The 24341-nt window shown below is 41.3% G+C and overlaps 1 protein-coding gene across 2 annotated transcripts in view; it reads right to left on the bottom strand.

The window, feature by feature from the left end:
* The window catches only part of LOC144522704 (septin-7-like), a 58348-nt gene that overhangs the window by 5484 nt on the left and 28523 nt on the right, over window positions 1–24341 (bottom strand). For both annotated transcript variants that reach the window (XM_078257983.1, XM_078257984.1), the window contains exons 3-11: window positions 22696–22802; window positions 15033–15133; window positions 14782–14916; window positions 9175–9292; window positions 8343–8435; window positions 8033–8129; window positions 1681–1732; window positions 1073–1198; window positions 753–888 (exon numbers count right to left, since the gene is read on the bottom strand). In XM_078257983.1, coding sequence (XP_078114109.1) covers window positions 753–888; window positions 1073–1198; window positions 1681–1732; window positions 8033–8129; window positions 8343–8435; window positions 9175–9292; window positions 14782–14916; window positions 15033–15133; window positions 22696–22802 — 965 coding nt within the window. The remainder of the gene's footprint in view (window positions 1–752; window positions 889–1072; window positions 1199–1680; window positions 1733–8032; window positions 8130–8342; window positions 8436–9174; window positions 9293–14781; window positions 14917–15032; window positions 15134–22695; window positions 22803–24341) is intronic.

Raw genomic sequence — 24341 nt, 5'->3', positions numbered from 1 at the left:
AGGAGACACTAGCTCAGACTGCTGAACACACCTGACTACAGGAGACATCAGCTCAGACTGCTGAACACACCTGACTACAGGAGACATCAGCTCAGACTGCTGGACACACCTGACTACAGGAGACACTAGCTCAGACTGCTGAACACACCTGACTACAGGAGACATCAGCTCAGACTGCTGGACACACCTGACTACAGGAGACACTAGCTCAGACTGCTGAACACACCTGACTACAGGAGACACTAGCTCAGACTGCTGGACACACCTGACTACAGGAGACATCAGCTCAGACTGCTGAACACACCTGACTACAGGAGACACTAGCTCAGACTTGTTGGTGCGGTTCAAGGTAGGATCACGTTTCACCACAAACGACCCGCTCCAGAGTTGGATCGAGAGCGTACCACCTCTTCAGGCAGGTCTCGGTACGCTTGTTTGGTCCACTTTTGGTGCATGCCCGAGTGTGATTGCTGCCTTTACACCTGCCCAAATGAACCGCACCAGCGGGACAAACACACTCTAGTGCGATTCAACCGAACTAAAGGCTGATGGTGTGAAAACGCCCTTACATATATAACTAGTTTTTGATCTCGTTATCTTGTGCCCCCTCAGCCTGAAGGGGTCGCCCTACATTATCCCTTACATAATGGATGCCTTGAATGGTGACACACACACACACACACACACACACACACACACACACACACACACACACACACACACACACACACACACACACACACACACCCCACCTCAGCCTCTGAGTCCTTCAGTTTCTGCTTCTTCTCCTTAACCTTCATTTCAAAGACCTGCTCCATTTCGGCCTCCATCTTCTTCATCTTCATCACGTGCTCCCTGCGCTCCTCCTCCATCTGCGCCAGGGGACTCCTGTTGACCACAGTGAAGGCAGACGTTAATAGTTAGTTGTGATTTGTGATGATCAACTTTAATAAAACTAAAAACTGCTGTGACAACACGCTGCCATTGTGTTCCCCCCCCCCCCCCACATCTAAAGTAGTGTGTTCTGTTTCATTAAAATGAGGGAAGTAGTAGTTGAGTATTGAAGGCGTACTTAGTGAGCTGTCCCTTGGTCTTGGTATTGTCCACTCCATTACAGGTGACGGCAGCGAGTTTCTTACTGCGGTAATTCTCGTAGTGGACATTGTTGGTGACGTCCTTTAAATCCTGCATATGAGTCCTGTGGAAGGGGAAGAAACAGAAACATGCATTTACTGTACACTAATGTGGGTATTAGAAGAAAACTGTCAGCCTCTAGTTTTTGGGTAAGAAATCAAGATGCATTCATGGGAATAAAGGGTATTTTCTTTTTTTTTCTTTTTCAACCTGGACCCTATTTCCCCATGCATTTGTGTCTAAGTGATTAATGTGAACAAACATCTTTCAAATTGGTCTAGTATTGAGTGGGAAAATGCTATTAGGAATGCTTTTAGCTAAAGTTACAGTGTTGAAGTGGAATCAGTAAGTTCCACACCAAAGCACGGCAGGAAAACAGAAACTTCTTCATCTTTCCATAATGTTGTCAGACACAACATTGACAATGCACATTTGCCCCATATAGGGCACACGCACACGCACGCACACACACACACACACACACACACACACACACACACACACACACACACCCTTATATAGCTGTCTGAATAACAGCCGTCTTACCTGATCAGCATGTTGCGTAGCACAGTGAAGTCGCAGTGTTCCCCATTCTCCACTGAAAACACACAGGGAGAGAGAGGAAAACAGAGAGAGAGAGACACGGGTATCAACATGACTGTGCATGAACACTTCTCCTTGTAATAATCAGAATAATAATCATTCTGTCTCAAGGGAAACTGATAGTCTTACACCTGTCTTACAGGTGCCAAATTATTGCAATGAACTCTGGGTAAAATAACCAATTTTACTGGGTAAGGGTCAACGGCTTGGGTCTATCTCTGGCTTTGTGTCCACATCGAGAAGCAGTTCCAGCAGACACAAACTACTGTGTTTTTGTGAGTAAGATCAACAAAACGGTAGTGTGTGTTATTCCAGGGTTTCTGCAGGTTTCACCAAGTCAAATTTAAGACTTTTTAAGACCATTATGAATGATATTTAAGACATTTATCACAACATCAACTGAGCCCTAAATTCAGTTCGCCTAACTTGCACTTCCCCAAAGTTAAAGACTAAAGTCTGTTGTATGTCTGTGGTACGATCCGAAAGAGACTCGCGGCAATAACACGAAAGCTGATTGGCTGCAATATAAATTGCATGTTGGTCTCATTTGTCGTCATAATACAGCAAAGTTATATTTGGACTACCGAAAGAAAGAACTTCAACACCACGGAATTAAAGAAAATGAGCATCAGAGGTAGCGTTGCATGGACGTAGGAAAATAAAGACCTGTTTCAAATGATTTAAGACCTAGAACACAATACTTCAGCGAATTTAAGACTTTTTAAGGACTAAAATTTAGATTTTGAGACCTCGCGGAAACCCTGTAGTGATGTCATGATAACACGTACACAGCGTAGTGGTTGTATAGAAAACAAAATGAAAAAATATAAGCAAAACATCGCAGAGTTAAAAATGAATGTTATTAATCTCTATGGAGACCTCATGGTACAAACATACAGGATTACAGTTCATTCATTCATTCATAGGTTATAAAGGGAGGGGTATGTGTACAGAGAAAAGTGACAGTAACAAGAGAGGCATTGTACAATATGTGTTAATATGTGTTATTAACATAAACAGAGCACAAAGGGCAGAGGGACATCAGGCCATGATCACATAGGACGGTTGTAATATGAGCATACACTGTTAGAAAAGTCTGTAGAAATATGGGATAATATACTGTGTTAATAAGAAGGAATTTTCTGTAATGATTTTTGACAGCTTCCCCCCCCCCCGTATGTTAATTTTTGGATTAACAGAAATGTCCCTAAGCTCAACGGAAAAAAAGGTACGATATTGATCTATATTGATATATTGCCCAGCCCTAATTCTGTGGGCTCATCACTACGAGTGAGCCCTTTCAAATTACTAATAGTCAGCACAAGAAAAAAAGCCTCCTATCTGATCACAGCCTTTCACTGTTGGACGCCACATAGTTATAACGAACAATAGTTCTGGGTCAGACAACAGCTAACAGAACCCGTCTCATTCCAACATGGTACAGTTACATGATTGTGAGTATTCATCTCAACAAACAAAAGACATGGTTACACAGTCAGATGGGATTCTGGAAAAGGATTGCAGATAAACTGCTGCGGAGGATGTACTGTATGTGGTGGATCTCCAGCCTCCTCGTCATCAAATACGCTGCTCCTTATTGGTTAACCTCCCTCCCACTGGCAGTCAATCATCAGGGGAGCGAAATAAGGAGGACACCTTACCATTGATGAAACTTAAGCAGTCCCGCCCCTTGGCGTCCCAAGCCAGCCATTGACCTTCTGTCTCTTCTAGAGGAGGGAGCTCTGGCGGGGGGGGGGGGGGGGGAGGGGTACGTTTTATCAGTTACTGTCTGCTTCCAGCGGGGGCTAAATCTGGGTCTGGAGGAGCTGGGTTTATTATGGCTCAGACCTGGCCCGGTTCGAGCCCAGAATCGGCCTAGGTCTGGCCCAGATTCAGCCCAGATTTGGCCCTGGATCAACACCACAACCTGCATGGGTCCAAGCTGACTGACTAAAGAGCGCAGGGCTTGTAAGAGGGACTGTGGTGGTTGGAGGGGGTGTTATATGAGGATCTTTGCATGACCAGCTGGGGGGTGCAAGTCTCAATGAGGTAATAAGTGGGGGAGCTAAGTGAGGTCAAGGGTCATAGGAAGAAATAAAAAGGTTGTAACTAATAGTACACAGATCTTATTTGTTGATGAATGGCAGAAAATACCTGATGCATACTCCGGGTTTTCATTTTGGTTTTTTAATTTGCCATTCATGGAGTTTAATGGGAAATTGTTTCAGTCCATCAGGTGTTTTGAGCCTACTAGCACTGTGTGTTTAGGCCATGATGATGAGCTGCATTGGTTTAATGAATCAAGAGCACACAACTGTTTCAGGACCATGTTGTTACATTCAAATTCTGAATATGCTAATGAGTGATCACTGATAACTCATGATGCCAAACCGCATGTTACCTTGATGACTTAAATGAGTTGCTACATGCCCTTCTGGAAATCACTATCTCGCCATTAGCTGCTCATGAACCTATAATGAATCTATAAGCAATGTGTTAGGATGGTGGATCCCATTCCTTGGTCCAGTGATACAGTGAGACCTGCACACCGTTCTCACCCTGCACCAACACAACCTATTCAACTCACAGCATAATATGGGGAGTTGAACCGTGTGGTGAAGCAGGGCCGAAATTAAACGGTACAACAGTATGGAATACCACAGGAGCAAAGCATGGAACCACAGCGTTGAGAGTGATGCTTCTATTGCAGCTGTAGCTTCAGCACCAAACAGCCTCTAGTTTTCTCCATGACTATTCACAGCATCAGACCTGGGACAACAAGAGAGAGGCTTTAAACCTGCTGAGAACACCAGGCAGATTTTTCAGACATGTGTCAAGTAAGCCTCATCAAATGCACTTTGCGGGATCATTCCTGTTTATTACAACCTTGGTCTTTCAGGGTTGACTATCAAATTAAGTAATAAAAACAAAAAGACAACAAACATAATCATTCATGTGTCCCTCTGGTAGATTACGGGCTCTTTTGCTCCTATGGCAACACTTAGCATACACTGTGACATGACAAAAAGGGAAGGGTAGAAATTATTTATGTATTTCTTAGGCATATGGGATATGTATTAAAAGCAACTTATGGAGTAAGACATTACATTACTTTTATCCAAAGTGACTTCCAGTTGCTACATATGTCAGAGGTAACACGCCTCTGGAGCAACTAGGGGTTAAGTGTCTTGCTCAGGGACACATTGGACACAAGACAGTGATGAAAGTTGGTTTATGTAGTGGGTATTGCTCTGGTTCTGCATTTCCTTTTGTGGGCGTTTGTCTCTGTTCACATTGTCTCAGTGTTGAGTAGTATGTAAAAAGTGTCTTTTTTTTTGCAGCTCTAAAGCTTAGTGCAGCAATTTAAAGTGATCATAGCAAAGTTTGACACTTTCTTCCAGAGATTGGTAGAATTTACATCGACACTGATATCAATATGTGAGAGTACAAAAAACGACATATCTGCTGGTATCTATATATAATTTTTAACATTAACACATGAAGATTTTTTTAGAAGGATCCCTTGAATTTGCGACCAAAATATGTACTGAGGGAGACCAAAACTTAAATAAAAATAATTTGTCAGTGCTCTCTGGTGGACAAACTATGTAATGGCAACACTGTTTCAAAATGACTCCATCATACAGTAGAGTTGGGATTGATCTACCACACTTTATTATTACTAATCTGCTAACAAAGGCCATTACCAAAATATCTGTGATAAACTAAAATAAGCAGATAATATCAGCCATGCCCATTTATTAGTAAGGCTCTAAAATGCCAAATGATATAAGGATGAAATGTAGTGCTTCAAACCGTCAAACTATAGATAGTGGACAACAGGGAGGACTTGTTATTTATTAAAACAATCCCAGGCCATTGGGACACTACCATACCAAACATACAATTGCAGACTCAGGTTGTGTCCGAAATCACATAATCTGCACTACATACTCAATATGTATACTATGATTCAACATACTTTTGGGTATATAAACAGTAGTGTGCATCTTTGCGGACGCACTAAGCTGTAATTTTCAACGTGACGTCCATAGAGCCTCCTTGCCGTTGGAGACGCGTAACCATGGTAACCCATGTCGACCTTTAACGGCATCGCCAGATAATTCTTAAACAACTGAAAAAAGTAAGCAACTAGACCAACAGTCGCAGGTGACAAAATCGTAGATTTTGATATGTAGAAATAAAAGTTTTTGAGATTACAGAGCTGCCTTGGTTGCTGTCCATCTGTTTTGAACGTTGCTGTTACTACCGCATTGCATTGTGGGATACTTATGCCGGCGTAGTGTCCAGTGTTTGCATAGTGTAATTTTTTTTACTGGAAATTGTATTTAATTCACATACTATTGGTTTTATACTAATATTCAGGACATACTAAAACATCTCACATACTGTGTTAGCTACTAAATAGCACCTTAGTATGGGATTTTGGAGCCACCTCACATGTGGTGTGTAAAGTCCAAATACTATCAACCCCACAACGAAAGCTACATTGAGTTACTGATATTTAATCTTCAAAATATCTACATGATATACTATATTAATAATTGCCAATAGAATCTTCTTATACAAGTTAAAGCTATAGTGTGTAGTTTCTGTCTCCCCCATGAGGAATTCTAAGTAATGACAACAAAACTGTTGGCGTGTCCACGTGATACAAGTCTTCCGTGACCGTGCACCGCAAATTTTGTGGCCCTATTTATTTTGTGCAGGTTTGATATTTTATTTATTTGAGTCACTTTTGTCCATGTCGTTGTCGTGTTCCTCCTCAGTTTCTTAATAATGTGCTCTGAAATGCACTTTGCACATGTAAATATGTGTATTTATGTTAAAAAAAAAGATGACGTACGTGTGTTTTCGAAGGCCATTTTTGAAAAATAAATTTGCTTGGTTTGAATTCTATAAAAGTGGGTCGCAACGTTATGACCATTGGAAAATGTGGGTCCCAGGGTGAGACCAGTTGAGAACCCATCATCTACTGAGAACACATGAATGATTTTGGTGTCTGTGTTCTTTTGTATTTTAAGCTATAATATGTTCACAATTTAATATGTCCATGTTCTTCTTTGTTTTCAAATGTTTTCCAAATGATGGTGTGTTGCAGTACTTAGAAATGTATTCAGCCCAAGTCTGATCAGAGCATTGGGTTGACCATCAGCCTAATGATGAGACAGCACAGCAACAGAAAAGTGGAGGGAGAGGAGGGATGGAGTGTTTGGGGGACACTGAGGAGGAGGAGGAGGGGAGAACATGAGGCTGAAATAAAGTGAAAGATGGTTTGGTTTACCAAAAATGCCCTCTGTCAGTCATGGAAAAGAATAGACAGAGAAAAAAAAGAGAGAAAAGAAAGAATGGAAAAGTGAAAGACTGATAAACGGTCAACCACAGAGCAACAAAAGGTATATTACTTTATATGAAGATATATACAGTGTATCATCTTTCAGAGGACTTTAAAACAAATAAAACTAACACACCAGTAAGAGCATCAGCAGTTCATCGTGGCTGGGTCAGTCAGTGCTTGCTGCAATACTGAAACAAAATATCCCATAATACACTATCCCTTTTTTTCCAGAATCCCTATTAGGGTCAAGACCAACACTACCAAAAGGACTGTGTGCATGTGACTTTGAGTTTAGGGGTAATAAAAGGTAACAATGCATTAACTGCCAGGTAACTTCTACTTTTCTGGAAAAAAACAGTAGTTACCTTTTAATAACATGATGGTTCAAATGTGGCAATCAACTGTTGTTTGACTTACAAATCCAACAACAATGAAATGACAAAAAAAATATACTAAATCAATATCTATTTCAAAACTAATCCTGTGTTACGATCATGTGCTAGTGGCGGTAAAAACCATATTTTCTTCTTTTACAGGTTGCATTTGTTCATCAACTCGTTTCCAGTCAAGAATACATTTTGACCAGTGGTTGTATTACCTGGCAGTTAATGCATTCAGTGGATACAGGGGGGTCATTGTGGACAACATGCACAGTGTCCCACACTCTCAGGAAGACCACGCTTCATCCATCAATATAGAGATAATACTGTGACTGCTGGACATTCTCACACACATCAACCTGTAGACGCCAACATGCGTCAGCCTCTCTCTCACCTCTCTCATTGTCTGACCAAGGTGCAATAACATACTGTGTATCAAATATCTTTCTTGAAACCTGACACACACAAAAAAATGCTTAAACGCTTTTCTGGTAAAATTTCGAGTTAATTGGAAGCTGCGTCCTCCTTTTCTGGCAGTGGACCTGAGTGAACCTACCTTCTGCCACGCCCCATGGGTACTGGCGACCTCTGACCTTCTTGCCGTTCACCTCGATTACCACGTTGCTACCGACCACGGCCAGCGGCATCTTCTCCTGGAGTGGAAAGATCAAGTCAAGTCAACTTTATTGGCAATTCTGAAATATGTGCCAGACATACAGACCAATTGAAAATACGTTTCTCTCCGACCCACGGTGCAATAAGGACACGTACAACGAGTATAATATAAAAGATAAGAAATCTATCAGAGGTCCTTAAATCAAGTTTTAAATGTTTAACGACTGTGTTAAGACTGTGTGGTGCTTCACCTTAATCTTTCGGATGAGCTTGTTGTCCTCGTCGTCCTCCGTGTCTGGGAATTCATAAATTTTTATTTTGTGCTCCTGTATCTCTTTCATTATCTGACAAAAGGAGATATAAATCAGAATAAGGCAAGGCAAGGCAGCTTTATTTGTATAGCACGTCAGCAACAGGGCAATACAAAGTGATTTACATAAAACATTAAAGAGCAGTTAAAACAATTAAAAATATAAAAACAGATAAAATACAAGACTAAAGAATAAAGGTAACAAGTACACACTTAGTCCTGCATACAAAACTAGATCAAAAAGAATTTGTAATTTATCTTTAAGGTTTACAATCCTTAACCTTAAGGATGAACTATCCTTTTGTGGCCGGGTTAACTCCATATATATATATATATATATATATATATATATATATATATATATATATATATATATTGTAAGGAGTAAACCTCTATATGTACACACCTCTATCTATCTATATATATATATATATATATATATATATATATATATATATATATATATACATACATACATACATACATACATACACACACACACACACACACACACACACATATATACATACATACATACATACACACACACACACACATATATATACACATATATATATATATATATATATGTGGTATTGATATTGATTGAGAGTGGTATTGATCTTCTGATCTTTCTCTCCTCCTAAAAGGTCTACTATTGCTTTACATGTATATGCTGCCTGCAGTAAGCAAACACATGTTTGTATCTATTCACCGTAGTTGGACTGTAGCAGCAGCGCTGTCTATCCTACTAAAGTGACACACACAAATACCTGTTTTTTAAAAAGCTGGCACTCCTCTGGGGTCAGAGTGTCGGCTTTTGCAATAAGCGGGATGACGTTGACTTTGTCATGGAGTCTCTTCATGAACTCGATGTCCAGCGGCTTCAGGCTGAAGGATAGACAGAAAGAAAACAGTAAGAACAAGTGACTGATGTCAAGAGTGGTCTATTCAGACAGCTGAGCAACACCTGGCCAGTGTGGTATACTCAGCAATCATTTCCTCTTGTCCGTTTTTCCATGATAATTTAATCGTGAACAGATTCAAATGAATGTGATGTATTTATTTGTGTGTATGTTAGCAACTGGTGACCTGGGTGTACCCTATAGGTATGTACTCTATAGGGCTCAACAGTGTGGTTCTGGAAGTAAAAATTCCATATATTTTTTTCCATAAGGATTTAGATTATCAGCCATAATGTCTAACCATCTGAGGCCGACTGACCCCGAGCTCCGAGGTTGTGAAACAAAAGTTTCTGTTCCTGTAAAAGCTAGAAGTCCTTATGAAATCAACTTTGTTTTAAGAAAAACATGTTTTATCTTGTGAAGAAATACTACACTACCCACAATCTGACAGCGTAACTGAACATTTTGATATGAAACACATGGGGATCAGATATATGCAAATACCTTAAAAAGGTATTTTTAAGAAGATATGTGAAAATGCCCTCAGACCTCAGAGGGTTAATTTCCAAAAATTCATTGAAAGAAAATGCCGGTGTGATTCCTTAGTGCATGACTTTTCAAAGTAAACGCAGTTCAGGAGATCACCAGCAGATGGCCAACCAAAACCATACATTACATGTAGCCCACAGCAAAGACACAATGAAGCCAGCTGAGAGGGAACGACTTATTATCTCATGGGTTGTTTCTTCTGTGGTGACAACTGATGGTTTTGTCTTGCAGTGCTGATGAGGGATTGTCTTTGTAATACTCCCATAGGCTCTCCATCTCAGTCTGAATGACAAGTGGGCCTCATATTCAGTTGTGTGGCCAGAAACGGAGCACTCTGGTAGGCGGGAGGTTGGTGGGCAGTGTGTGTGGAAAATGAGTGTGTACTGCATAATGGGAGAAAATTATGCAGTACACACTCATAATTACATAAAAGTATGTATGTATGTATGTATGTATGTATGTATGTATGTATGTATGCATGTATGCATGTATGCATGAATGTATGTTATTGTTTTCTGTATTTATTGTTTGTGTATTTCTCTGCTGTAATGCTCTTTGTTTTTTATTTATATCTTTATTTTTAATTTAATACATACTGTGTACATATACTTATATTGTTTATACCTATACTTATATTGTTTAATATTCCATCTAGAGAATGTGTGACGTGCACCAACAACACCAAAACCGATTCCTTGTATGTGTTAAAAAACCTACTTGGCAATAAAACCCTTTCTGATTCTGATTCTGATATTGTTTTTATGTATGCACCATCAACCAAGGCAAATTCCTAGTACGTGCTACTTAACTGGCAATAAATCTCTTTCTGATTTATGTACATTCAAGTGCTGCATGCTATGTCCGGACATAGTTCTGAAAATGTGTGTATGTGTCGGTTTGTAATGGGTGTGGGTAAAGGGGATGTTGAGGAATGCAAAAATACAAAGAGGGCAACAAAACAGCTGTTCAGTGCTTCACTAGTTCACACAGGGACACAGAGACAGAGTGTGTGTATGAGCCAGTTGGTAAGAACAGGGTCAGGTTGGGGTACAATGCAGCATCAGTCCTGGAGTGAGTGCGTTCCCAGATTAAACAGGAGTCAGAGTGTCTGGTCCAAGCAAGGGGGAGACTTAAATACTGCAGGAGATACTGACTTTCAAGACACTCCTGTGATCTCTAAAAGTTGTTTCCTTTCAGAGTTCAAAAACTGTCTCTACACACAGACACGACAGTGATGTATCAAACTAGGAGCACTCAGTGGTGGTTGGACTCACTGTTACAACCATTTCCTTCCTTCTCCCTGTAGTGTCTTAGGCCAGTTACACACTGCCTGCGTGACGTGGCGTTTCTGTTGCGTGTCAGCTGCGTGGCGGCTGCATGGCGTTTTCTATGTCTTTGCACACCAAAAACATGTCTGACGTGCCACTGCTGCTGCTAGCCTTGTCTGTACACATGGATGTTTCCCATAAACATAAACATAAATATATACTCATTTGATTACAGCAAAGACAAGGTTGGCAGTATTGATGGCAAAATAGGCTACAGAATATTTCGTTCTGTATATATATATATATATATATATATATAAATAAAACGCAGGATTAATGGGATTTTAAATATTACAGCCACATGTCAGAGACTTTTGGAAGCAGCAGCATGCAAACTGTAATTCTGCAGCTGTTGCAAAGGATTTGAAGGTGTAAACAGTCTGCTTTGAAACGACTGTATATTCTAGAAAATTCCTGTAAAGAGTCAGGAACACCACAATTACCTGATATATTTACCCAGGGAACTGAACAACTGCCCCGACATTTACTATCAGTGCATCCACAGTTAGCTTATGAGCAATGTATTGTCCTTTATAGGGCTGTCAAATACAGAGAAGCGTAAATAACTAACTCTGACTCTAGGATGCACTTATTAAACTTACTTCACTTCAAAGCTGGGCAGAAACTGTACAATTGTATTAATTGGACATGTCCTGTTTTGCAGCATAGTTCAGTTTTAGGTCCCTTTCAGACATGCACCTCCCGTATTATAATTGTAAAGCAACAGGAACCCCCACCAGGCCACACATTTATTTTTTTTAATGCAAAAAGTAATGTTAAATATCTATTTTATAGCCCCTATATTCATTCTGCAGCGGCGCACTGCCATGAACTGTATGGACAATGCTGTGATTCCATGAACAAGGCAACCACTTCCAATACTCTCACTATATACTATAAAAACATTTATAGTTAATACTTTACATTTCTAGGCACATTTTCTATGTCTCATGGATTGTTCCTATTCCTATGCTAAATGTGGATAAAAGCAGCATGAGGATATGTGAAGCAGAGCTACAATGACGTTTTTAAAGTTGAAAATGTTTCAGCTTAACACACCAGCAGTGAATATCCAATTTTGGTATCAGCCGATCAGAATCAAAAAGCAGTATTACAGGGGGAAATTGATAACAGAGGCCAAGTTTCTTTCTGGCAGGTGCTGTAAAATGTACTTTTAGACACCTTGTACATGACTCATCTCTGCAGATTTATAAACAATCCTGGGATGATTTAAATCTATGTAGATCAAATTTAGCCCTCAGTAAGCCTGAGTTGCTGGATGGATTTGGGGTTAAGCGGAAACAGAGTTCCAAAATTTAAACCCAGGCAGATGCTGCAGCTATACTGACAAACAGGGAATGTACTAGTGATGCCAAGTGAACACACACACACACACACACACACACACACACACACACACACACACACACACACACACACATACATACATACATACACACATACATACATACACACACACACACACACACACACACACACACACACACACACACACACACACACACACATACATACACACACACAAGATGAGAGAAGACAGAGTGCGTTTGTCTGAGATGAGAGTCCTGCCTCTGTGAGTTGCTCCGAGGCCTCCGCTCTGATTGGGTGATTCAGTGATGGAGAGCAGAACTCTATTGAGCATGAGCAGAACTGGGTTATGTAACCTTTGTGAATCACTCACACACACACACACACACACACACACACACACACACACACACACACACACACACACACAAGGAAGCTGAATAATAAGGTAGACTTTCCCTCAATGTAGGCCAAAGAGAGGTCAGGTTTTCATCTAACTTTAACATTGCGTCAATTGATTTCAATTTTATTTTATTTTAAGTGTCAAATCATAACAAAAGTTATCTCAGGACACTTTAAAGAGTATGTTTAGGCCACACTATATTTGATATATTTCACTGCACTGGAACAGCACCATCATTTGGACCATAACAGAGGAATGTGGGTGAGTGTTGGTTAATAACTCCTTTGAATACAAATAGACTGGCGAAGGGAGCCTGTTGACCAGAACAAAATCATCCTCCTACCTGCCAACTGCTGCTTCTAAAAGGCTGGCTTCAAAATATTTTACTTCACCTGGTTAGAACTACCATACTGTAGGAAGATATAGCCTATAGAAACTTAAAGCTACTATAATCATTGAGAAAAAGTTCCAAGGCACTCTTCTTGTGAAAAAATTAAAAAGGCTTTATTTAGATGGCTCTTTCATGTCGATATCGTACATTAAAAATAGAACTGGGCCCCAAAGACTCCCCACCAGATGGCTCTACAAAGAAGAGAGAGAGCCATCTGGTGGTTATACTTTGCACTTGTCAGTTTTGAGATCACTGGCTGTGTGCTAAGGTGTTTGCAATTATCAGGTGTTTGAAATCATGATGTCTACAAAAGAGGAAACCGTGTATTGAGGGCTACACCCTGAAGAAGACCATTAGGCTCGTTGGAGATGAGCCGTGCCTCGCCTGTTAGAGTGGATGAGAGCAGGCGGCAGCAGCAGGGGGCGGTGACAAAAATCCGCTGTCAGGTCGAACAGTTTCCAGCAGCCTTCAGGCTGAACAGGAAGTCACAGAAACACTCACACCCTGTTAAGTCTGATTCCGATTTAATAAAATGTTATCAGACCCATATATCTAGCTTGTACACAGTCTCCAGTTGAATCTATTATGAGAGTAGCTGTCAAAATGCTCTACATGCGATCAGTTGCTGTTGTTAATAAGCAGACTGTAGATGATCCGTAATCTGAACAGATTTAGTCTCTCTGACTTCTAAACGTAACTATTAGCCACACAACAGGTGTTCTGTACAGAATAAGCCTTTAAATCAGACAAATGGCAGTTAAACTCCCTCCAATTCAAAAACAATAAAAAGTTTACATAAAACGTCATGTTGAGTCGATTCTGCACCAATCAGCTGCTAGATCAGCTGAGAGCCAGGCGTTTCCCAGCATGCCCTGGGTCTTGCAGTTGGTGCAAAGCAACTGCTGCGCCTGCCTTTCAAAACTGTGGCCGCCTTGATCTCATCAGTCACTTACACACAACACACAGGAAATAGGGTCCAGGTTGAAGTTACCCTTTAAGGTTGGTTTGGTCCTACTAATACAACCCTTCTAGGCTACTGAATGTTTCAACCATATATCCATTAACGTACTTTAAACCATTCCTTTTAGTAATTTATTTTAAACGTTGGCTAACTAGTTCAACTTTTAGCTTTGTTAACATTTCTTCATTACTTTTAGTTAATGATTCGAACTGTTTAGTCATTACTTTTAACATGTTATTTCTACCATTTATTCAGTACTTTTAGCCAAACTTCTTTGCCCACTTGCTAACTAGCTTTCACACACTCTTACATAACTGCAACATGTTGTGTTCAGTTGACTTAATGTTAATATGTGGATATATTTTTCCAATGAAATCGTAATTTAAATTGTTTTAAATTAGTTGAGCTACTCTCCAAACTTCCCTGGTAGCCCAAGGCAACTGCAAAAGTCCCCCCTGGGATACACGTTCCCGTGGTTGGGAATCACTGATCTACGTCATCTTATTACACCTACCCGTGTCCAGAGGGTGCTATGAAGTATAGGCAGCAGTGGACTCTGTTGTCTGGCATGGATCTGCGGTTCACTCTCGACTCTGCATTCAGGAAGTCCTCGCACTTACTGTCAATGTAGTTTATGACTGGCTGCCAACTGGAAGATGGAAAAAAAAAAAAAAGATATCAGGCGAAGAAAAGAGGAGGACATTGGATAACAACAAAGAACATATGATCATTTGGAAACACTCGGATTATGCCAGCACTCCTCACCAGTTGCTGTTGTCCACGGCATCACCAAACCCTGGAGTATCGACAATGGTGAGTGTCAACTGGACCCCTCCTTCCTTAATCAGCACTTTCGACTGCTCCACCTGAAACACACCAACATTTACACTATTTAGTACACTACTGGTCTGAATTAGAGCTGGGCAATATATCGATATTATATCAATATCGTAATATCGTAATATGGCATAAGTGTTGTCTTTTCCTGGTTTTAAAGGCTGCATTACAGTAAAGTGATGTCATTTTCTGAACTTACCAGACTGTTGTAACTGTTCTATTATTTACCTTTACCCACTTAGTCATTATATCCACATTACTGATGACTATTTATCAAAAATCTCATTGTGTAAATATTTTGTGAAAGCACCAATAGTCAACACCACAATATCGTTGTGGTATCGATGTCGAGGTATTTGGTCAAAAATATCGTAATATTTGATTTTCTCCATATCGCCCAGCCCTAGTCTGAATCAAAACCTATTCCTATACTAAATGTGACTTGTTGCAGTGTTCTCATAATCTTTCTGTATTTGTGCAGATGTCATGCATTTCTTCCGTGTAGCATAATATACAACAAAATATACAGCTGTAAAACATGTAAATGAAAAAATATCTTAAATAAATAGCCTATATTGCATAAAAACAGTAGCTTGGCTCCGCCCTCCTACGTACTTCCATTCAATTTTCATTTTCCTTCAGTACACAGTCTGGGTTTGCGGTATATTTTTGGGTTTTCTCCGGCCAATCTTTACCGGTCCAATCAGTGGCTGAGAACGATGACGTTGAGGTTCGGTAACCTTTGGTGAGTTCCGTAATGGCGGCGGAGAAAGATGCGAACGAAGCCATTCGGTCCGTTGTGGCAACGCTGCCGAATATCCAGAAGTTAAAGCCCAAGCAAGAACAATCTTTGCTGAGTTGTGTTGGTGGCCGTGATGTTGTGGCCCTCCTCCCCACGGGGTTCGGGAACAGTTTGATTTTTCAGCTCGCTCCGTTAGTGGTGAAGGAGTTGGCTAAGGCTAACACTAGCGATGCTAATGCTAAATATAAGCCGATAGTTGTTTCCTCTTGTTGCACATGCACATGACATATGTCACGACCAAACGTTAGCGACTGGTTATGGCAGATCCAGAGTGGCTCTGGGCAGATCCAATAGTTTTAAACTTCAACAGAGTACCCGCCTTCAAGGAAGTTAACACTTGTCAATGGAGAGAGGCCAGACTCTCTAAAAACAGGCCTATCTCTGAGAATGCTCCTTTAGTTGTTTTCTGTAACAGTAACAAGTTTTCCTCTGCTGTTTAATAGTGAAACTTCAGTACACTGTACATTTACAACTTGACTGTTTATTCCTCCTCTGCTCTGATAGCCAACATCTGTCAGCTCTGAGCACATCCACCACCTCTCACTGGCATTCAAATATACTCAAACCTGATGACGGTTCATTTACCGGATAATTCCGGCGCTGCTAGAAGTCCCACTGGTTGCCCCTTACTTTCCGCTTTCTTTGTGTTTATGTTAAATTCTAGTAGCCTCGAGGAACAGAAACTGGAACCTCTGAGCAACTTTACACGCTGAAAATGGCAACGTTACAGCATTTACTATCTATGTGAGACTTTTTGGGACCGATTGGCAGGGATTTGCTATGGACAAAATACACACGGAGATACACTGGTAAGAGCTAATGAGGTTTAACCATGTATCAGCTGATTTAAATAGCTCACGTTACTGGATTGTGTCAACAGTTAACTTCATTTAATATTGTACGTGGCGTTTTCTTTTGCGGGGTGCAAATATTCCACTAGAACAAGTTCCTTCCTGAGACTATTTAGCAGAGCCACGCTCACTGCGCCCGGAGCTTAGCACCGCCCAAGACGATTGCGATTGGTTTAAAGAAATGCAAACAAACTGACAGTTTCTTTTCTCCTATTCAGGAGTGTATGCTCCTGTTGCCAGACCCTCCTCCGCAGCGCTAGGACTGGCAATGAGAGACTATCAGACCAGTCCGGCATCAGACCCCTGGCATTGGCGTTTGCAATGGCTGAATTGGAGTTGCTACAGCCGGTCTATCTAAGTAACATGAGTCTGCGGGGAGTGAGGCAGTGAGGGACCGAGATCCATCATTTCCTGCAGCTCGTCTGCTGTTCCCTCGCTTTACCGCATACTTTCACAAGGCCATCTAGTTATTTTAGGATCCCCCCCCTTTTAAAACTCAAACTACAGCCCTCTCACTCTAACACAAACATTCTTCAGCTTCCACAAACCTTCAGATAATCTGTCTGACTTTACAGCTGAGCATATATATATATATATCACGCACCACAATCATTTGACATATCTAAGTTTAATTGTCCAGCCAGGCTGTGTTCAACTGTGTGTGTTTGTACTGTAAGTGTTTGTGCATGACATGTCAGCCATCTCAAAACCAAATCTGCTATTTTCCACCGTTTCCGCGAAGAAAAACAGATTGGGAGAAAACCTCAAAAATGCCGTCAGTCTCAACACCATCATTTAAAAAGAAATTTGATCTGGGTGAAGGCGAGTGAGCAACAAAGCATGGGAGATTGTTCTGGAATATAAATACTCTGACCCAGTCTCTCCCCCCTCAGCCTCAGACCACAGCACCCATGGCAAACACACTTACACACAATGACTGCTACTCGCACGACAGCATGTACGCCCTGGTTGCGCTCATGGGGTTCACATGAGGTTCGATGTGAGTGACGGACCAAAATGGAGTTGGGAGCAAGATGTTCTTAATGTTTTCTGTCTAGCCAAAACAGAGTAAATTTAGCACCATGCTGAGACTCAAACATAACAAAGGGGCGGTCATGTGGAGATGCAAAAGATACAGCGACATCACCTGATTTCTTAACTGAAATCCCAATCTTTGGAAAAACAAGGCTTTCTCTTCTAACAGCACAACATTTATTTATGAGTTGTTGCAGTCGGACTCTTAATTACTATATTTTGGGCATTTTTTGTATTGCCCTGTGATCAAATGATTACATGCTTTTCTGTGTTGGGAAAGTCTGTAGAGCTGGGTATAATTACAAACAGAACAATTTGTTTTGATTTGTTCCTATGAATTTGTTTCTACAAAGTCCAGTTTCCTTTCATCGAACAACAGAAGACAAAATGGTCAACTTATCCTATCAGCCGTACAAGAACTGACAATCGTATATTCTGATTCAAATCGGGAACTCTCTAAGCGTCGAAGCTCATTCTTGACCTTGGAAACAGTAGTTTGACAAGCTTGCTACAGGTCAACGATACAAATTTGTGTCAAAGTTCTTCAAAGTTCAACTCCAGCAAACCCATTGATTGTGGTGAAACTGATGATTGATGGTGAAATGAACTGACATCACAATTTTGCCATTTTTAAGGATGGTGTGACCTGGCCATTAGTATAGATTCTACTGATATCTAACCTGGTTGATAGTTTAGGTATATATTGTCCTGGTTTAAGAGTGCTGCCTTCACTTCAAATATTTATCAGTTACTTTGAAATCCACATGAACCACTCTTCACATCGGCATAAATAAGATCCACCGAACAGCACTTATTTAAAAAGAAAATATCACTTTTTAAGCTAAGTTAGGTTTCATGGGAACATCGGTTTTTCTTTGTCTCTCCCCAGTCACCTCTTACTAACCCATCACTGCCTCAGTCCTAAGATACACTCTGTCACACTGCTTTTCTGTCCATCTTCTCCTTCAACCTGCATCCCTCCTTTTTCCCCTTGGCTGCATCGCTCCTAGTCTTGCTTTGACAGACCTTCCTCCACAGCGCTGCAGAGGAGGGTCTGGCTAGTCCACAAAGCATTCCTGGGTGGGAGAAAAACATGCTCTGGTTTATTGGCATTTCTTTAAACCAATCACAATCGTCTTGGGCGGCGTTAAGCGCCGGACGAAGGCATGGTGCGGCTGCAAACATTTTTTCCATCCATCCATCGTCCATTACCATTTCCATCCATTACCTTTCCCGAGCCACATTAACCAGCTCCGACTGGGGGATCCCGAGGCGTTCCCAGGCCAGGGTGGAGATATTGTCCCTCCACCTAGTCCTGGGTCTTCCCCGAGGCCTCCTCCCAGCTGGATGTGCCTGGAACACCTCCCTAGGGAGGCTTACCAGATGCCCAAACCACCTCAACTAGCTCCTTTCGATGCAAAGGAGCAGCGGCTCTAATCTGAGTTTCTCATGCATGACTGAGCTTCTCACCCTATCTCTAAGGGAGACACCAGCCACCCTCCTGAGGAAACCCATTTTGGCCACTTGTACCCTGGATCTCGTTCTTTCGGTCATGACCCAGCCTTCATGACCATAGGTGAGGGTAGGAACAAAAACTGACCGGTAGATTGAGAGCTTTGCCTTCTGGCTCTTTTCGTCACAACGGCGCAATAAAGTGAATGTAATACCGCCCCCGCTGCACAGATACTCCGGCCAATCTCCTGCTCCATTGTCCCCTCACTCGCGAACAAGACCCAAAAGGTACTTGAACTCCTTCACTAGTTGTGCAACAGAAACCTCAGATTGGACAGATAGTCTAGCTAGCTGTCTGGATTTACCCTGCAGAGATCTGAGGAGCAGTTAACCATAGTCCTCACAAATCCACCAGAGGTTAGAACGCCAACACAGAGACAGAGGAAGGGGACGGACATCCGGCGGAATTATATAATATAGACTACATCGCTCCTGACCACAACCCTTTTCTTCCACCTTTTTAGAAGTTGTTCTCGCTATCTTTTTTCTTCTCTCCTCCTTCACAACGCTTCTGCCATTTCCCAAACTGCTTCTCCTTCCTCTCGCTGTCCTCTGCTCCAGATGCAGCCTCCCTCCTCTTGCTCAGTTTGTCATGACCATAAAAGGACAAAACTGGGCCCTGTGGCCTTGCTGTTTCCCTCTTAGTTCCTCCATCCTTCTCTCTCTCTTCTCTCCAGAAGACTCCATCTCTTGCTCCCTCTCTCCTTTATATATAAATGAATATATAAATACGTATTAGTTACATTCCCCTTTTATTCTTAGTGTATGGCCGCATCCTCAATGTCCATTTACTTATTTTGTACACTTTTATTGTAGGGGCCTTGTCTGTACTTGCGTTTTACAGCTAAGGGACTGTTCGTTATTTATTTAAGGGGCCACCGGAGGAGTTTTGGGACCTTTAGCCAAAAAAGACATGACCCTCCCCTCGCCAGTAAAAAAGATTTCTATGGCCCTCCAAAACGATTTGGAAAAAAGGAATGACCCTCCCCAACAATTTATCGATACCTTCTGTACTGGTTTGCGCTTGGCAAAGATATACAGATTCCCATTGTTTTTTAACAGCCATGTCATATGTGACTAAACCTCTACATTCTCATCTGACACATCCCACTCCTCTGTTATGGTGGGGGGGCCATTTCAGGAGATTTACTCACTAACATTGTTGTGGAAACACAATAAGTATGGAAACTAAATGCACACTTCCTGCATTACTGCATTACTTCAAATACTAAGTTACTCCTCTAGTAAACTAGTATTCACATGAAATACAACAATAAAATATTGAGACCATTCAGCAAGGCACTCTGGGTAACATTCAACACACAAACTGGTTGCTATGGACTCGTCACTAGGCTTCCTCCACTTCGCCGTTTAAACAAAGTGGAATAAACGTATAAAAGTCCAAATCTACACAAAACCCGCAATCAATTAGTAAGCTGACATCAAATGTGGCATTTAGGAAACCTTTATTGCTACCTTGGCACGGTAAGATGTCCAGACTAGTGCAACAGTCATTTTCGTTTTTTGCGTCCTGCTGCTGCTATCGTCAGGAAATACTTTTTTTTACTAAAGCAGTATATGAAATCTGATGGATTACCTACCACCATTTAGTTGTTTTGTGTTATTTAAGATATTTATAAAATATCTGATCATGCCAGAATTATTCCACTCATTTTTTAAACAATGCAATTATCCGTTTCAGCCACCAGGGGGGCAGCTCCCCCTGCCCCACAGCAAACTCATGGGTCAGACCCATCTGGTAGCGAAGGAGGGCCGAGACTAAGAGCTACATGGAAAAATATGCACCAAACAAGCCACTTTGAAATTTTGCTGTTTCATGAATACAAAAGTTGGGTGACCCCCCCCCCTCTGGATTGAAAAATGTTGGATGACCCTCCCCTCAGCAAAGAATAAAAAGACACAACCCTCCCCTATTTTCCTCCGGTGGTCCATTCCATAAATGCTGAACGGTCCCTAAGTGCACTTTATAAATAAATCTATTTTTTAACACTCCCAATGTAACATACATTTGCAAGTTCTTTAGAAGAGCAATGCACAAAAGCTTGGATGAAATTGGTTAAAATGCTGAAAAAATTAATAATCCAATTATCAGAGTGTTAATTGCAGCCCTACTGTGTTTTTCTTCCTATTATTATAGCCGTTGTTTGAGAGGTAATTTGGAGGTGGTCGGTGTCTGGTATAATATCTCAACATTTGACTTAATTACAGCCTAACTTTTACCCAGAGGCCTCATGAACTTTCCCATATTTCATCAACACCTTATCTAAACATTCTGGGTGCCAGAACAATCTCCAATAACAGATGGCAAAGTTGCAAATATCTGAAAAATTTGGGACCTGGGGATTCCAAATTGCTGTACCACATCCTCAAAGGATTTCAATATGCCACCGAGATACAGATCCCCCAGTGTAACGATTCCCTTCTCCAACCAATCCCTCCAAAAAACGGGAGATCTACCAATACATAACTTTGGATTTCAACAAATACTTGATGAGGCATTAAAGGACAATTCCGGTGCAAAATGAACCTAGGGGTTAATAACACGTGTACCGAGTCAACCGTTCTCTGGGATATGCTTTCATGCTAATCGAATGTGTCTCTAGCTTGAGACAAGCTAGTGCGAACTGCTGATTAGCTTAACGTTAGGCTTTCGGGGCACTGGTAGAGTAAAAATTTCTATTTTCTATTTCTATACCACTAACAAGGCTCAAAATATCACCACACTTCCACGGTAGCATAATGAGGGTCCCTATATGTAAACCGAGGCATTGAGAACTTTCTAAGTGTACAGACAGTTTATTAAAAAGATAGTTTATAAAGACATTACCTTCGGGTATACAGGCAGGCGCCATCTTGGGAAAACAGTCATGACCAGTCGAACCACAAACGCTGTGCAACCAGTAACCAGTAACATAGCTCTAGCAGGGTGTTCGTGGTTCGACTGGTCATGACTGTTTTCCCAAGATGGCGCCTGCCTGTATACCCGAAGGTAATGTCTTTATAAACTATCTTTTTAAGATATGGATCCAATTCAAACAGCCGGGCCGCTTTTGTCCAAACTACTTTTTAATAAGAGATATTTGGATGTGTTTTTGCGTCACCAAACAGTTTAACAGACAGGCTCTGAAGGGCGATAATGGGGCAAGAACAGATTGCTCAATACAATACCAGGGTGGAGCTCTCAGGAGGAAGTGACCAGTATGCCAAAAGCCTTAAGTTAAAAGCATAGTAATAATACAACATATTTGGTAGACCCAAACCTCCTCTATCAATCAGTCTTTGAAATTTATAAAAATGTTGCAGTTTACCTTTCCATATAAATGTCTTTGTTATCATGTCGAACCATTTAAAATATGACAGGGCAACCTACCTGCACAGTCTTCTTAATGCGCTGGGAGGGCCCCGGGTAGTCCTTGGAGTATAGGTCAGTCAGGAACAGAGAGTTGATAAGTGTCGACTTCCCAAGACCAGACTCACCTGAGGACAAGATAAGGGGATAAGATTATGAATTTAATGTCATCTCCATTTTGGCAAAGCAATGATAAACTAGCATTTCATATGCTATTTGACTGCTGGCCATGTTATGTGCATACATGCATGCATACACTCAACTACAAGCAGACAAATGACACATGCATTACAAACCATACCCAAAAACATGTGCATATACTACACACACACACACACACACACACACACACACACACACACACACACACACACACACACACACACACACACACACACAGCCTGGCGGGATGGAGCAGGAGCAGAGAAAATAAAGTAGATTCACTGTCTGTGAGGAAAAAGGTCAGAAGCTTTCAAATAGAGGGAATAAAACATTTCCTCTCCACCTACTGCTTGCTCACTCCCTCCCTCACCATCCCCATTCATCCACTCTTCCTCTGTCCCGTTCACTGAACACTGCCCTTAGATATAAATCTTCCTATTTCTCTCCTAACTGTGCCAACTTTCCATTCTCTGCTCCCATACTGATGTTAGGGACACAGCAGGCGCACAAACACACCGTTAACGTTTACTTGACAAACAGCACAGCCACTCCAAACATACACACTGCAGACGCTCCCACACACACAATGCTGTGATTAATGGCTGAGCATTTGGCACGTGTCTCATGAAAAGGCGTTGGAGGAGTGTCTGGTTGGAGGGAAGGATGGCTGCTTGTCCTAGCAAGACCTCTGACTGACTCCCAAAACACTATCACGCTGCTTTTCAGCCTTTGACTACCGCCACTACCCTACCGCCACTACCCTACCGCCACTACCCCCATCATTTGTGACCAAACACCAACTTGGGTAGATACACAGTAGCTTACCGAGCATTTAGACAATAAATATGAAGGAGGGTATCCCTTTTCAGACAAAATCTATCTAAAAGAAGTCATTTAGAACTACTCTTTTGAAGTGTTATGGTTTTCCAGTATGTCCTTTCTAGGACACCTGAACTAAATCTCCAGTACATCTTATATTAACGTACAGATGTTGAAAATAACTTGTGTAACTACTGACTTTAATTTCTATGATTGAGTAATAACTCTTTTGATCGGTCATTTTCTTTTAGGTTTTTAGGGGATTCATCAAATGATTGTGCAGTCTAAGAAATGGTTTAAAAAAGTGAAACACGGTAATCAAAAGTTCACACAACCCAAAGTGTCTTCAAAATCCAATCAAAATAATTAAAGCTGAATGAAGGAGACTAATTGGGAATGACCTGCTTGCCTTCAGGCTACTGCAGTAACAGACTGAAGAATCCATCACACTGTGGGTACTTTTTAAGCAACTCATCCTCCACTGAAGCTGTACAACAATTAAAGAGCCCCTATTAAACTCCTTTTCAGCTTCATATTTGTACTCTTGGGGTTTCCTAGAATAGGTTTGATGTTCAAAAAACACACTATGTTTCTCATACTGCCCATTGGTGCAGCTCCTCTGCCTAAACCGACAGAATTGCCTCTAAAGTATTGAGTATCGAAAAATGCCTCGTCATTCAATACCC

The sequence above is a fragment of the Sander vitreus genome, chromosome 8 (assembly GCF_031162955.1).
Source record: "Sander vitreus isolate 19-12246 chromosome 8, sanVit1, whole genome shotgun sequence".
In the NCBI taxonomy this organism is placed as follows: Eukaryota; Metazoa; Chordata; class Actinopteri; order Perciformes; family Percidae; genus Sander; species Sander vitreus.
The sequence above is the reverse complement of the archived record's forward strand: the minus strand, read 5'-3'. Positions and strand labels throughout refer to the sequence as shown.